The sequence below is a fragment of the Gallinula chloropus genome (genome assembly GCF_964237585.1).
Source record: "Gallinula chloropus genome assembly, chromosome: 6".
NCBI lineage: Eukaryota > Metazoa > Chordata > Aves > Gruiformes > Rallidae > Gallinula > Gallinula chloropus.
This window is the reverse complement of record NC_140091.1, coordinates 2,092,334-2,108,683: the sequence shown is the minus strand read 5'-3', so window position 1 is coordinate 2,108,683 and position 16,350 is coordinate 2,092,334. Positions and strand designations below refer to the sequence as shown.

General features: G+C 46.3%; 1 protein-coding gene across 1 annotated transcript in view; it reads left to right on the top strand.

Annotated features, from left to right (window-relative positions):
• Positions 1-4,417, top strand: part of CACHD1 (cache domain containing 1) — a gene marked incomplete at both ends in the record, with an annotated part of 107,983 nt that extends 103,566 nt beyond the window's left edge. The window contains 3 exons of the mRNA XM_084266175.1: positions 1,120-1,197; positions 2,066-2,167; positions 4,179-4,417. Of these exons, the coding sequence (XP_084122301.1) occupies positions 1,120-1,197; positions 2,066-2,167; positions 4,179-4,417 (419 nt within the window). The remainder of the gene's footprint in view (positions 1-1,119; positions 1,198-2,065; positions 2,168-4,178) is intronic.
• Between the last annotated feature and the right edge of the window lie 11,933 nt (positions 4,418-16,350).

The window sequence follows — 16,350 nt, the reverse complement described above, 5'->3', positions numbered from 1 at the left end:
GCTCTCCAGACCTCCTCGGAGCACACCAATGGCCTGTCTGTGTTCCTGCCCCTGGCTGTGGTGGTGCTTCTGTGGGACTCTTACAGTTTTCACACCCTTTCCACTTGCAAGACCTTTGTTGGGTTCCCTGGTTCTAGTCCATAAACCCACCTGTTGTGGTTTTGCCCCAGCTGAGAGCTGAGCACCATGCAGTCCCTTGTTCTTTGAAAAGGTGGGGGGGGGGAATTTGGGGGGGGGGGGGGGGGGAGAGGGGAGGGACAGGGAAAAAAAAACCCCAAACCAAGGAACCAAAACCTTGTGGGTTGGGATAAGGAGAGTTGACTAGAATAGCAGAAAGATAGATATAACAATGGTAAGAGGACCTTATAGCAAAAAAGTATGTGACACTGGTGATACACAATGCAGTTTCTCACCAAACCAGACAACTCAGGCCATGCAGCCCAGAGCCCTCCTGAAAAACCAGACCATCCCCAAAACCACCCATCCCGGAGCCACCTGCTCCTCCTCCCACCAGCCCCCTTTATGCTGAGCATGACATAACTGGCGTGGAATACCCCCTTTGGCCAGTTTGGGTCACCTGTCCTGGCTGCATCCCCTCCCTTCTCGTTTGTAGGGAAATATGAACAACTGAGAAGTCCTTGATTGCTTGGCAACAACTAGAAACATCAGGGTGCTGTCAGCACTGCTCGTCCCAACTCCCAACCACAACATTCCATCCACTGTTAGAAAAGAAATGAACTCCATCCTAGTCAAAACCAGGACACCGCCCAAGTCAGAGAGACAGAGCTGTGCTTGGGAGTAAAGGACACTGATAAGAAGGCACAGAGTGCAATCAGGGCTAATTGCCCCTAGAGTAGATTATACCCTGTCTCTGTTTTGAATCAGTTCACACTTTCAACACTTTGAAGCCTGTTCCTTGCAGGGAGAGGTAGGGTATCCATTCTCCTAGCATCCCAAGCCCCATCTATCTTGGAACAAGAGCACACCAAGCTCAGGCTGCGTCTCCTCACACAGCAGCACCAGGTGCTTCCGCTGGGTTCCCAGGGTGATGGCCCTTAGTAAGATGATCCCAAATTTTTCTCTTAACAGTTGCATTTTTCTGTTTGTAATGGTGTGTAGAAATGTCAGTGCGTATGTCGAACCTGGAAAATGATAGGGACGAGAGAGACGACGACAGCCACGAGGACAGAGGAATCAGTAAGTACCAAAGCACTCCACAGTGAAAGAAGTCAGATGAAATGATACACTAGAATTAGTTTTGATACACTAGAATTAAAAATACCTGAGGAAGCCCTGTGCTGAGCAATGGTCACTGTCACTGCCAGTGCTTCTTCAGTCTCAGGCTGAGAATTCACATTTCTTTCTTTGAAAAGAGTGATCCTGAGGAGGTGTGCAGGTCTGCCCCTTACCCACCGCATGGACCACTGCCACAAATAGCTCTGATCACCTTAAAAATCGCAGTCGTGCTGGTACAGGGCATAGAAACTCTGACCCAAGGTCAGCCTTGGGGAGCAGAAGCTGAGTCTGGCATGGCATTCAGCAAACATGGCAGCAAACCTCACTGGTGTTGATTTGGGTGGCTTGTGCTTCTCCATGTGACACTGGCAGGTTGCACATGCTGCTGGTGCACTGTACGATGCACCCGAACTCAGGGAGAGCTCCCGAGGCCGAGCAGATCCCTGTCTCTGGGCCCTCACTAAACCACAACCGAAACGATGCCCATGTCAACACTCAAAGACTGAAAAATAATCACACCAGAGTTCCGTGGGTTCCAGCTACTGCTTTGAGCTGCCTCTCAGTGCTGCCACTGATAACTCAGCGCTGACCCAGTAACTCTCCAACTTCCATTAATCGGAGCAGATGAAGTGAATGAGTTCAACTGGATCTCGATCTATTCCACACTGAAACACATCTCTCCCCTCCTGCTCCCCTGTCACTCACAGCCACCTTAGACGTGATTTCTGAGCAGAATTAGTTTGCAAAAAGCCTGTTCCCCTGCGCCTGGTTTGTCCCACTGATCTAATTCTCTTCCTTCAACCCCGCTCTGTTTCTTTCTCTCTCCCAGTCAGCAACACGCGGTTCATAGCAGCGGTCATAGAGCGGCACGCCCACAGCCCAGAACGCAGACGCCGGTACTGGGGGCGATCGGGAACAGAGAGTGACCACGGTAAGTCCTTCAACTCCTGCCCTGCCCCCAGGTTAATGACTGTGGTTACTCCCTTTGCTTCAGACAGCTGGCACGTGGCCCATGAGGCTGCCAAAACCAAGCCAAAACAAACCAGAAAGCTTTGCTCCTCACTGCTTCGCAGTTAAACAGTGCTGACACCCTTCGGCAGAAGATACTGTCCAGTGAGGGAGCTGGTTTTGCCCCAGCAGCAGAACAGCAGCCACTAAATGCCAAGTTCCCCATCTGAGCCTGGGTTCTGCCGGCTCCACTGGGTGACCAGAGGTCAGACTGGTACTACATTCACCACACACTTTTCTATTGCCAGCCCTAACAGTCTAGATGTTCAGCTGAGGTAATGGACCTCTCCCACTCACAGGAGAGGGCAGTGTCTCTCAGTCCTGTCAGCATCTGTGCTGCTCTGCTCTTTGACACGTACGTCATGCGTAACACTCATCCATAAAGCGCTACAGCGTGCGCTGGGCACCTGCGTTTGCCAGGGCGAAGCAAATGTGGATTTAGAGACTGATGTGTCGGGTGCCTCCTGAGCTCTCTGCTGCACACAGCCCATGCCACCACCACAGAGGACATCTGCTGTCACCTTTAAGCGAGTTATGGCCAACACTAACTATGGACATATACAGCAACCAATGGAATTCAGCTGCATGTGTTTGCCACACACACACACTTCAGCCCTGTTCAGGTTCAGGGAATTTCAACACATCTCAGACTAAGCCATCTTAAATCTTGAAAGCCCTTAGAAGGGTGTCATGCTGTTGACTCATGAGGAGGCTTAATATAAATGAAGAGGAGAGCTAGACAAGGCAGCCTGGCGCAGATGTCAGCTCTGGCTGCGTGCCGCAGCGGCTGGGTCTGTTACAGCAGACCTGCTCAATTATTAAGGCGATGGTTGCGCTAATGGAATTGCTGAGGGCTGGGAAATCTGAGGGCCAAAGCTTTGGGATGTGGATGATCAGATGTCTGAGGACAGTCTTGCTCTGGGAGGAATTACCCTGGATTTGGGGCCACGCTACCTCTGCTCAGGCAGATTTGCCCAACTAATGCTCCTGTTGCTCTGTTTCTTGTGGTACTCACAAATCCTTCCCATCCTTCTAGTTGGTGTGTAGGGGTAGCATGGTAACTGTGCAATATTCCTGAAACGTGCATTTGTGTCATTCCACCTTTTTCAACCCAGTCTTCCCTGATTCCTCTCTGCCAGCTAGAAACCATGACAGACCATGGGAAACAAGAACCAGCTTTGGGTACAGAACTGGCTATTTTAAACACACTTTTTAGGTGTCTGAAGCCAAAAACCTGAGCGATATGTACCTGGAAATACCAGTAGTATCTGGCTCAGTGGACCTGCTGTGTGAAACTCTTCCATGTGTATTCAATAGATTATTGTTTTTTACTGATCACCAGCATTAAAACCATGTGCTTGGGTTCTGCAAACAGACCCCACGGGTGAAAAGTGCGCTCTTAAGACAATACTGTGATTGTATGATGAGATGATGTGAAGAAGTTCTGCTGCTTCCAGGCTCGACAGCTGGTGATCCTTCCTAGGCAAGATAGGGTTGGATAGGAGCAGAGGTAATGGCAGTGGGTCCTGCCTATTTTTTGTCTGGTTTTAAAAATCCCAATAATATCCTAAAAGATAATGCCACACCAGAAAAAAAACCCACTAAAATCCATTAGGTTTTCTTTTTCAAATCAGTGCTGGCGATTCTGCCAGGACAAACAGGGGAAGGAGTGATTGTTTTTACTGTTCAGGGCGGTACAGACCAGAGGTCTCCAAAGTTTGTAAACACTGATGGTGATAGGGAAAGGGATCCATTAGGAACTTCCAGGAGAGGACAGCCTTGGTGGTTTTCTTTTCCTATTAATTAAAGGAAATGAATTGCTCTGTTCTCTGTAAAGGACTGGCTGTGTCTGATCCCAGGAAGCACTCAGCACTGTGGAATACTGACCTTTTAGTCCTGCTTTGCATCCTTAGCCCTGCCTGTTTATTTCCTAGGCTACAGCACTATGAGTCCTCAGGAAGACAGCGAAAACCCTCCGTGCAATAACGACCCGCTGTCGGCCGGCGTTGACGTTGGAAACCACGACGAAGACTTAGACCTGGACACTCCACCTCAGACAGCTGCCCTGTTGAGTCACAAGTTCCACCACTACCGGCTGCACCACCCAACTCTTCACCACAGCCACCATTTACAGGCGGCGGTCACGGTACACACTGTGGATGCGGAGTGCTAATGAAGTGGTGGCCCAACGACCCTCCGGGCAGCGCCGCGCAGCTCTGTGTCTGCGCTTTTCACCAGGAACGATGTCACTGTCACTTCCCAGGGTAAAACTGTTAGGTGTAAGAGCTTTCCATCTGTAGGAATGTAAGGTTGGCTCTGAGAAGGAAGGGAAATGTGCTTGATGAATGGACCTGCCATAACATTTAATAAAATGGAGCGGGAGGCACGTTAGACCTCCAAAAACAGGGACATGAGTTTATACAGCAGTCGAAGCTTTGGGAGCCCTGTTAACGCTGAGCCAAGAGGGGAGAGCGAGTTTAAAAGAGCCAGAGATGATTTGGTTTCCTTAACTGGAAGAGCAGAAATCTGTGCAGCTGAAGACTAAAAAAGTGCCAGACAGAGGCGGGGAGGGGAGGGAAGGGAAGGGGGGGAAAGGCTGTTGGTGCATCCGCGGTTGGTTTTGCGCGTAGAAAGCTCACTGCTCCGCCGATCGCTGTGTGGAACCTGGGACAATGCATCTCAAGATTTTTAAGTAAAGGATTATTTTTCTACTATTTATTGAACTTGAAACTTTTGGGGGGGGGGGGGGGGGGAGGTGAGGGGGTGGGGAGGGAGGGGAGAAGAAAACATGTTAGCAATTCTCCACAACTGCCACATATATTCTGTGATGGTGAAGCGGTTCTTCCCAGGAAGACATCTGGTTCTTATTAGCTGATACTCATCTGCTGCCCCGCTCTGCAAAAGGGAAAATGAAGAAGTCCTTTCTGACGTGTTTACATTGGGAATACTTTCTTTTCCACTATTGTTTCCTGTAAATATTCCAACCTGATTTCTATTGCAGTATTTCCTTCCTATTTGCAGAGGAGAAATCCCGTCCTCCTGTTACTAAAATCCAGAGAATTCTGCCCACAAACCTCCCATCTTTACCTCTTCCATCATCCTGAAAGGTTTCCTGTGTGGAAGTAATAAAGAATTGACTTAGCATTAGCCACCAGATAATTCTGAATTAAATCTGTCGCCTTAGGACACTGTCACACTCAGGAGGAGGGATGAACCAGTGGTTTGGAAAAGTGGGGTTACTGTGGAAGGTATCATTCTGAAATGGTAATTTGAAGCTGCTGCTGTTTGGCTGGAATTTTAACATTGCTTGGTAATTCAAACAAGGATTAATCAACCTGGCTACAACACGGAGCATCCTAATTATAAATTAGTTTTAAATCAGAGTGTTGTATTTTAGATTCACATTTTGTGATTACAATGATATAAAAACAACCATTCTTGCACTGTGCATATGATAAACATCCATTTATATGTAGGGTTTTTAAAAAAAAACACATTTGTTTTAATTAATATGGTACTTAATACTGTATTATGTAAAAAATTGGTTCTTAAACAGTACAGTAAAATAACTATACGTGTGATATCAGGATACCCCTTTATACTATGTATAAAATTAAAATCCCTAGTGAAATAAACTGTATATAAAGTATAGCTCTGTGGGTAACTGCCTAGATCGAAGTCGTTCTGCCTCAGTTTCCTTGCATTTTCTGCCTGAATGAGTGTTAACAGGGGGAAACATTTGGCCAGGTTCCTTGTGGTTTTATAAACAGACTGGGAAGGTCTAACCTGTACCTACAAGTGACGGTATTGATGTGTGTTTTAAAGCTTGCTGGGTTGGGTTTGTTGAGGGGTTATTTTTTAGCCTGTTGGTCATGAGTTGGGAAATGAACACTTCTGGAAGCAGCCAGCCACCACAGCGTCACCAAGCCTGTTGTTTGGGTCTCTGCTGCTCAGCTGTACGTATGGCACAGCAACTGTTCATGCCAAACATCCGATGAGATGGGCTCCTGAACTCAGAGGTTGTTCTCCCTAAAATTCAGAGGTAAATGGGATTTGAAGCTCTGGCCAGGGCTTCATTTGTTCAGACCCGTGTGTGCAGCACAGGAGCTGAAGTCAGCCAAGTGCTGTTGCCACATGACAGGCGTCTCCCGGGAAGTTACTGACCTGCAAAGCGGAATTTAAATCGGAATTTAAATTGTATTTCAGCCCTCCACGTGCATAGGAAGGAATCTCTCTGTGGAGCACGAGTTCTTGAACTCAAGTACTTGCTCCCCAGCTATCATTCCTTACGTCAAGCAAGGTTAGAACAGTTTCCCTGGGTATAAAATCATGCAAACTGAAATAAAGAAGAGCACACCTTGGACTTGACTGGCACTTGCCTGCCTGCTCTGGTGTTGGTGTTAATTTAAACCAGGTAAGGCTGTGGAGCATGTTTGTAGTGAGAAGCCAGTTGTTAAGTCTGGCCCTAATGAAATTGTGGTGCGTTACCCTCAGGTTGACATGTACAGGTATTAACCCCCCTGGCACAGCCTGTACTGCTTCTTTATAGTGGGAGAAATCGGGTTTGTTCAGAATCTATCTGAGAGTAACACGTGAAGTGTGATGGGATCAGTTACTCTCTTGACTACAATACAGTTCCAGGGGGGAGGGGTTTTTTTTGCTGCTGTTAAAATGCCCAGCCAGGCAGCAGCTTCTTGCAGTGCTCTCTGCTGCAGCCCTGCCAGAAATAGGGGTGAGCGTTCTGCTTCTCTCTAAACAGCTCCTAAAAAGTTGCACCCATCAACCCCCCCCCCCCTTGTTTTTTACCTTCCCAAGGTTCGGTAGAGCTGCACCTCGCTGCTGCTTTTGTTCTAGGACACACAAACTGCGCTTGATTCGTGGGGTCCAGACAACCTTGTGTAAACTCGGAGTAGTGAGAAGAGGCAGAGCTCTTGCTGTTAAGGAGTAATTAAAGGAAAACCATGGATCGAGAGGTGAGCCAAGTCACAACGTCAAGTGCCGACAGCTAACCTTGTCCCAGCAGGAACAGACGTAATGCTGTAAAGATACTATTGTTCATTTTAAAATAATCCTGATAAAGGAGGGAACGGGGATGTTATCGAGCTCTTCCCCTTTTATGGCCCAGGCTGCTGCCACGGCCTTCCCTCCCCAGTATTAACTGAGGAGCAAGCTCATAAACTGGGCAGTTATCTGCCCGACGGGCTCACACCCTGTATCCTCCCTCCCTCCCTCCAACTGGTACACGCTTTACAGCCTCTCCTCTTGTTTCATCTTTTAACTTCAGCTGTGTTGATTTCCTGTAGGTTTCCTCTCATTCTTCCAGAACCAGTCCTGAAATGAGTGTTGCCTTTGGTTTGTGCTCACAAACGTTAAACTGACTTAAAGCTTTCAGTATTGGAGAGCTGTGAAGGGAATTGATTTCTCCTCTAACAAGCTGGTCCTCCAGCCAGATAAAGCTTCATTACACATTTGGAATATACTGCTTGAAAATGAACTGAAACGCTTCTTAAATCTGTTTACATTATCACCTTGATAAAAAAAATGTGATTTGGAAAGAGGAGCATGATAGGGAACGTTTTATAAGGCCACTTAAGCCATGAAATCGTTACCTTTACCCTTGCCCTTGGCAATGGGAGAGGAGAGGGATGAGAATTCGTGAGATGTTCACGTGTGCAGCAGGACTTGTGACTATAACTGGGCAAAAACGAGGGCTCTGGCTTTCAGGGGCTTCACTCTGTAAAGTGCCCCAGAAACAGCAATGAGGAGAGAAAGTGCATTTGTCAGAGTACAAATTACAGCAGTCAGCTGGCAGTAAATACAGAAGAGGAGGTAGGGGAGAGGATGCAGAAGTCCTGGATGGAGTTAAGCGAGTGCTGGTAACCCAGAAGGCTGTATGAAGATGGATTTGCAGCATTCATAGCTCTTAGCTACCCATTTCAGTTGGTTTTTAAAGCAAACCCCAGCTATGGCTGGGACTTTCAAAGGAGCCTGCACCAGGCTTTCAGTGATGTTTGGAATATCAATTCCTGCAGCAGTTAATGGGGTAACTGTGGGGTTGTTTTGGTGTATGTCCCCCCCTTCGCCATGGACCCAGCCTCAGACAGACAGATGTAAGCGCCATGAAGTATTTCCTACAGCTTCCTTGCAGCGGTTCTGTGCCATGAGGGGTAATTATTTTCTCTATTTTACGTGCTCTGAACTGAGTCACGGAAGGACCTTGGCCCAGAAGGGCTTGTGCTTCTGAAGCCAAGGCTACAGTGGAATTTAGACACTCAAGTCCAAGAGTGAAGTCCTCCAACCCCGGCTTCGTTAGCCAAGTGCCAAACGCAGCTGGTACGTCTGCCAGCGCAGGCACAGAAGCACTGCTGGTTTTGTCTCCATAGGGAAGCCTGATGCTCCCCTGTCTCAGCACCCTTTGTATTGCTGTTTGGCTTGTGCTTTTTGGGGTCTGGGCTGTGCAGACCCTCACTCTGGGAACCCAAAGGAGGCTGAACTGGCTGAAATTCAGAGCGTATCAGACACTGTGTGTGAGCAGGAGTTTCCAAAGTGAGTCCCAGCCTGCGCTACGTGTACTGCACCGCTCCTGGCAAAGGCTTCCTCATGCCTGCCTCTGTTCTGCAAACTGCCAGTGGGATCTTCAGTGAACAGCTGAGCTGATATTAAGGAAAATAAATGAAGTATAAAAGTTTCCTTTAAGTAATGGAGGCTTTGGCCATCATGCAACAGAATTCTATGCCCATCAGGAAGTGGCAGCCGATACCAGTTAGTGATACTGGTGGCCTGAGCGGAGAAGTGCAAATGTGATGGCAGAGCTGGAACACACGTTAGATCTGGAAGCTTTGCCTTCAGCTCACAGATGAATCACAGCAGCCTTGTCCAACCTCTGGGGAAAAGAAAACACCCCGTTGTTATCCCTGGTTTCGGCAGTGGTGGCTGGAGGTGGCACTGCTCTCAGCAGCTGGGAGCCAGCAGGAACAATTCTGCTCCGTTCCTGTTTATCCTACATTTTCATAGCTGACACTGGCAAAACCATTGGCTGCTGGGAGCGCTGCCTGAAGGAGCACAGGCCCTGCCCTCACTGCTAATGGAACAAAGAAGAGCGATGGAGAGGAAGAGCAACTGGTGGCCAGAAAGCAGAGCACAAGAACTTCTGTACCCCACCCTCCACCTGGCAACGACCCCCGAGTGCAACAGCTCCAGGGACAAAGGGAACAACCCCAGACTGTCAAGTCAGCGCTCCCTACAAGCATCACGGCTGCAGGAAGAACCACACAAGAAGAGGTGGTGCTGCCAGGCCAAAGCTCTTCGGGAACCGGCTGTAAACACAGGTGGTATCACACTGGTTGAACAACAGGCCAGCCTGGGATTAAAATGCAAAATATTTCCAGTTTGGTCAACTTAGATGGGTTTTTTCTATTTTTAAAACTCTTCCACTGCACCCAGAGTTCATGAAATCAGGCAGACACTGGGACAGGTTGGCACTGAGAACGGCAGGAAACCGGGAGCGTGGTCCAATAGTTTTAGCATCCTTCTTTTCCAACTTCCTGACACTGCAATAAATAATTTGCTCCCTAACATCAATTCTCTTGGTGTGATGTATGCAAATCCCATGCAACTGGGAGATATTAAAGGGTAACTAAATTATATGATCCAGTTCCCAGCAAATAATATGAACTTCAGAGAATCACAAGGTTGGAAAAGACCTTTAAGATCATCGAGTGTGTTTATTTCCACTGCAGCTTAACTGAGGACATCTCCAGAGCCAGGTCAAGACGTGTTACTGCCGTACCCTCAGCCAGAGAACCTGGGCATCAGGAGGGGGACAGTTTAGGGCTGTATTTTTTTGCTGCCCATGAAAACAGACCGAACATGCACAAGTCAGGCACTTCAGTAAGTGTGTTTATAGCAAAAAGTCCTGTTGCATGACAGTTTCCATGGAAACCTTTTCATAACTGAATGGCAGAACATTTTTAAAGTCTCATAAATTTTTTTTGAGAAGGTATTGGGAAAGTTTAGCTTGAGTCCTTTATGCCAGTTTTCCATATTGAAACAACTTGCAACGTCTTGAGGGACAAAATATGGTGGGGGGGGTGTTTGAAATTCCAACCTTTGCTGGCAGGGATAAATCACTGCCTGGTTTATCATACCCAGACTAAGTGCTGGTAAGGTGCCTGTTCACTCCCAGCACGTACTAGCTGCACAGTTAATCAGTCAAAGATTTTTTTCTTCAAGTTTATAATTAGCCAGATCTGTAAGGGCTGTAAATGAGATGATAGTAATGGAGAGTTACCCTAATGAAGGCTTTAATTCGGTGTTAGGATTTCCCTACTTTGTGGTATGAAATGATGTCACAATTTCCTGTGAACTATCAAATCACCTTCCAGAATCCAAGGCAGAATGAATTGAAAGTACAAGTTGCAGCATGTTAAGGGGTTAGGCAGTGAAAACACCATGTAGGAACGTGGGGTTGCACCTGCTTTTGCTAGAAAAGCAAGGACAATTTTATTTCTTTTTTAGTACTAGAATTGCCAGAATGTACTTGGTCCCATTAAGTTCTTGCTAAATTTGAAGGTTTTTTTTCTGAATTCAGAAAAAGAAAGCCTCTACAGGGAAGATTTAAAACAGGGAGGGCATTGTTTTAGGAGAAGGGGCTCCTGAAGTCCCCCTGAGAATATATTTGCCTTTAAGTCCATTTGTTGAAGTTGTAATTGTTAAATCTTATTTTCTTTTGTTCTCAGTTGTTACTCAAGGAGATGGGATCAGTTTGTGGTGGTTTGTCATGAGATTTACTCTTTTTTCAGTGTCTTTAAATACAACCATAATGTGGATTTACTAATGATAGGCAATAGGCAACAAAGGTTACCAATTCTACTGCAAAGACCACGATTCCCGAAATAGAGCATTACGTTTCAGCACAATGATTTCCTCAGAAGTTACTCAGTTGGTAAGTTTTAGCTCTTAACATCTTTTATCTTTTTATTGGTTATTTGCAGACCACTGTGTTAAAGAGTGGAAACTGAGGAGAAGTTGCTAACCAGTCTTTTGCTGAGATAATCCATCATTCCTAACGCCCTTGGGAGCAGAGTTACACCAAGTTTAATAGCTATCAGGTTCCACTTCAGAGGAAAACGTTCAGCTGTGGGTAAAGTCACTTGAAATGTTTTTGTGTCTCTATGGAAGAATGTTTCAGGAGTAAAGAACCAGCCCAGTTTTGGTCACATACCTCAGTACCCAACACATCCCAGTACGGGTACAGCATGAGCACAGAGGAAATAACTACTGGCAACACAACTCTGCATGGAACCTGCGGCTGTTGGGGTCTCTGAAGCAATCTGTTGCCCATCTGGCATCTCTTCGACAAGGTGGGGCACTGCTGGGATGTGATTTGATGGACCTGAGGTCTGATCCCTTATTACTGCAATTCCTAAGTGCTCAGAGAATGAACTGCTAATCAGAATCTCTCTGGTATTAAAGCAAGCTTAGCAGTTAGTCGGGAGGATTTACCCTGTCACAATACCTGTCTCAACAAAATTGCAGTCTGGACATGCTGAGTTATTCTAATGGTTAATTAGCAAATTGTATCCCTGCAGAACTAGTGAATCATAGAATCATAGGATGGCATGGGTTGGAAAGGACCCCAAGGATCACAGAGCCCTTCCCTCCTTCAGCTTGACTCCAGCCCCCTTGTCCTGCCAGTCTCTGCCCTTTAACAAGCTGATTCCCCTCCTGTTCCTCTGCTCCCTTCAGGGACTGGGAGGCTGCAGTGAGGTCCCCCCACAGCCTTCTCTTCTCCAGGCTGACCCAGCCCAGCTCCCTCAGCCTCTCTCCCTTGGGGAGCTGCTCCAGCCCCCTGTGAGGCCTGACAGGACGCGGTAGCTGCAGAGGGGTTACGGGGTTTTTGCTCCATCGGAGCACTGGAGGTATTGGTTCCTCACTGTGCTGTTCTAGGTTGGTCATTTGATATGAAATTCCATCTGTTCCTTAATGATCCCCACTACAGAATGTTACCCTGAGAAGGCCAGATAGATTTACTTCTAGTTAGAGAAACGGCCACAGGAACTTCTTTTGGCACCTCTGGTGCTTTTAGGAGGCACTACGTGTTTGTGAGTTAAACAAGCATCTGGATGATCACCACTGGTGTTGATAACTGAATCTGCACCTTTCAGTTTCTAAATGTCAGTTTGCTAATGAGGCAGAAGGAGCAGCTAGAGCTTGGGACAGCAGGCACAGGACAGGCTGGAGAGAATGGCACCGTTCACACTTCGGTTGCATGAAGCTGTGCCAGCAGCCAGGGATTTTCATGGAAGCTTCAAATTTGCAGCAACCAGTGGATTCTACACCCTCACTGCAGGAAACACACCAGTCACATGGCTTCAGGTCTTAGAAAATTGTTCAGATTTCTCCTTCATGTAAGAAATTGATGATCTAGAAGCAATACAGATACATTCCTAGTATCTCATAGAGCTGCAAACATCAGATGGGCCTCTGAGGTCCAGCTTTTGATCTTGGCTTTTATCTCACCTACACAGATCTGAACTTGTTTGTACTTTTGAACGTGGACAATAATGCCTGAGTGCATCTCCAATTAACTCAGAAGGAATTTCTGTGATGTAATTCTGACTTAACGCTCCCATCCCATAAAAATGAAAACATATATATATGGTTTGTATTGCTTCAAAGCTGCAGAAGCATGGGCAAACTAATCTTCAGCTTAGAAGAGCTAGAAAAGCAGCTGTTGTGGATGGGTACATTACTCTTAATTAACCAGGAAATTAGTGAACTAAATTAAATTACCACAAAGTGGCTTATCTGTATAACAGCATTGAGCCAGCAGTACAACTTAAGTTATACTTCCAGATCACTGTACTTTTCTGTTACTTTTTTAAACAGTGCTTTTTGCTTCTGCAGCAATTTTGAAGCATAATGAAAGAGCATTAGAAAGCTGAAGGCTGTTTAGAGCACCAAGAGCTTAAATGTGTAGGGTTCATTTTGTCAGTTACCACTTGAGTTTCATCCTGGGTTGCACCATCACAGCATCGTCCCGAAGACAATTCCTGCACCTGTGGAGCAGCACAGGGTTGTGAGAGGGTTCCCTGGCCTGTGCCAGGTCTCATGGCACAGGGTAGCAGGGACTGTTCAAGCTCACACAAATTGTTTTCTCTGTTACAAAGAACACAGCTGAGAGCTGAAGGAGCTCTGGCCAAATCCAGCAGAGAGGACTCTGACCTGTGCTGCCAGCCCCATGTTTTGGTACTTCTGGCAGAAGCTGTATGGTGAAATGGGAGGATTCCTGGAAGCAGGAGATGAACTTGTCAAACAGGAGAACAGCATCTCCAGTCCAGTGCTTTGTGTGTGGAGGGTCCAAGGAGGCTGCCTTACACAACCTCCATACTGGATACCAATGCTCTGGGGGAAATTCAGAATCATAGAATCCCAGCCTGGTCTGGGTTGGAAGGGACCCCAAGGGTCCCAGAGCTCCAAGCCCCTGCCACAGGCAGGGACACCAACCTCCAGGACTGGAGCTACGCAAGGTTGCCCAGGGCCCCAGCCAACCTGGCCTTGAACACCCCCAGGGATGGGGCACCCACCCCCTCTCTGGGCAGCCCCTTCCAGCCCCTCACCACTCTCTCCGCAAACAACTTCCCCCTAATATCTCATCTAAACCTTCCTCCCTTTAGCTTTAATCTATTCCCCCTTGTCCTGACTTTACTGGTGCTTAATTTTGACTGTTCTTTTATCTAAAATTGTCTTTTCATCCACTGTGGGTGTACTGTAGCTCAAAACAGGGGTGACATTTGGGCTCAAGAGGGAATATTGCTCAGGTTGGATCCGTTATTGGGGCTGATGTTGGATGTCACACGAGGCTACACGGGGGTCTTACCTCCTTGTTCATTTTCACAGCCCACCTCCATGGACAACAGCAACATCTTTGATCTTTCTTGCTCTCACCTAGCAAGCAGCATTTTGCAGTTGCAGGCAGTTCCTCCATCCACCTGTGCACAGAGTGAAACATGAACACTGGGGTTGGAAAGATGAATATTTAAATATGTACCTCTAATCCAGAAAAATGCTCCCATCTTGCTGGAACTCTTTACAGCTAATGCTGCAGTCATGTTATTTTTGCCACAAATATCAAACTCTTCATGTCTGAACTGTTTCTTTTAGCAATGCTCTTCAACTTTTAATGACTTCCACTCAGATACTCCTGCAGCCTATCAAAAAACAAAGGTGTCAACCTTCAAACTTTATGGTACAATTAATGACTCAGGTTTTCACTACTTCATTGCCTCCAATAAACTCTATTGTGTTTGACCAGATCCATAATTTCATGGTAATAGCTTAATTGGGTAATTATTTCCAAGGAGACAGGTGTTTCAGTATTCCTACCAGCACAATCTTTTTCGTGGTCCCAGAATAATTCCCATCACACAATGCTTCAGATTTGAAGACACAGCATTTAGTTTTGATATACTGCAGATATATCTTGGAGACAGCAGTTAGTATCCCTGCTTCATTTTCATACCATGACCTGAAATTCAGTTTGTCAACAGCCACTAGCAGGCTTTTCACTCATACATTTATCTTTTCCAAGAACAATTTTGTAGGTAGCACGATCAATACCTGGTGAATCCTTAGGATTTAAGCCTATACCTCACAGCTTGTGCTGGAAAAGACACTTCATAGTTTTAAAATGCAAATCTCCACCTGAAATTTGAAGTAACAGCAGCTATGTTTCTCAAAGAACTGTGCCTGATGAAAACCTTGCTTTTCTAAGATTACAAAATTTCTCTTTAGATCAGATCTCACCCTAATAATTTGTTACAACAGTTGTGCCTGTTTCTTGCTTTTAGTATGAAGGCCAAGCTACTCCTGTTCAGGACAGGCTGAATCTGGCCGTTCTCAAATACTCCCATGACACATACATGAGCTATTTTACAAGTGTCCTTCACATCTCTCATTGCCAAAAATCATTAAATGGTGTATGAATATCAAAGGAGGAATAACATTACCTGCTTAAAAAAAAAAAAGGGAATAAGAAGCCCTTGCATGGTTGGCTGTGACAATTTTTTAATAATACACACAAAAACCCAGCATGAAGCACTTTGATTACTGTTTACTCAGTAGTTTTATTAATTAATTTTAGGAGTAATGAAGGTCCAAGAGTCTTACCTTGGTAGCTTTGGTTTGGACCAAAGCAATTTCTAAAACCACTATTGTTTTACAGCTTGTTTTTTTTTCTGTAACCAGCAATCCTGTCTTTATAACGGCACTTTAAACCCAGTCAAGAATTACCCTCCAGAATTAGATTTTCCTGATAAGAATTTGTTCACATATACCAAACTTAGCTCGGAGTGTGTTCCCACTTCCCTTTTTAAAACCACTGTTTTTCAGGTTTGGATTCTCTTTCGCCTGCTTTTTGTGGTCCTCCTCGTATCTAAAAACGGATACAAATATTTAAATTATCCTTCATTCATTTATAGCAACGCTGACAACGTTAAGAGCTAAATTTACTGTGTGGCAAATGACGTTGCAAGCAACTACGCTAAGGAGAAATTCATTTTCCAAGAGAATAACCAATTCTGGGGTTTTTTTAAGGAGGTGCTGACCAGCACAGTGAAAGGTGTTATTAGAGGGGGGAGGCTTTGTAGAAGTGGAAATGTCTTTTACAGTGACCCTCAGAAAATGGGGCCGCAGGGCTCCTTTTCTTTGCGTCACCGTCCCCAGCCCTGCGCCCGCCCATCCGCCATGACATGGTGCTTTGCCAACAAGAAGGTGACTTTTGCCACAAGCGCAGCACCCAGGCGTTGCTGTACTCATTTGGATGCTTTGTAATTTGTTTGGTATGTTTCTGATGAAGAATAAAATTAGAACGAGATCATCTTGGGCCATCGCGCCTGCGAATCTCTGGTGGCACCTCTGGGTTCAAGATCTGCTTTATTTTGCCATCACGCTGCATTTTTCTCTCTTGGAATGGACTTGGACCTGCAAGTTGGGGGAATGACACTCATCAGAGCCACGAGCTGCTTCCCACATCACAAAGGGAGAGTGGCATCCGTGCCACGGCCTCCTCTGTCTCCATCATGACGGCTCTCAGGGCAACTCCCC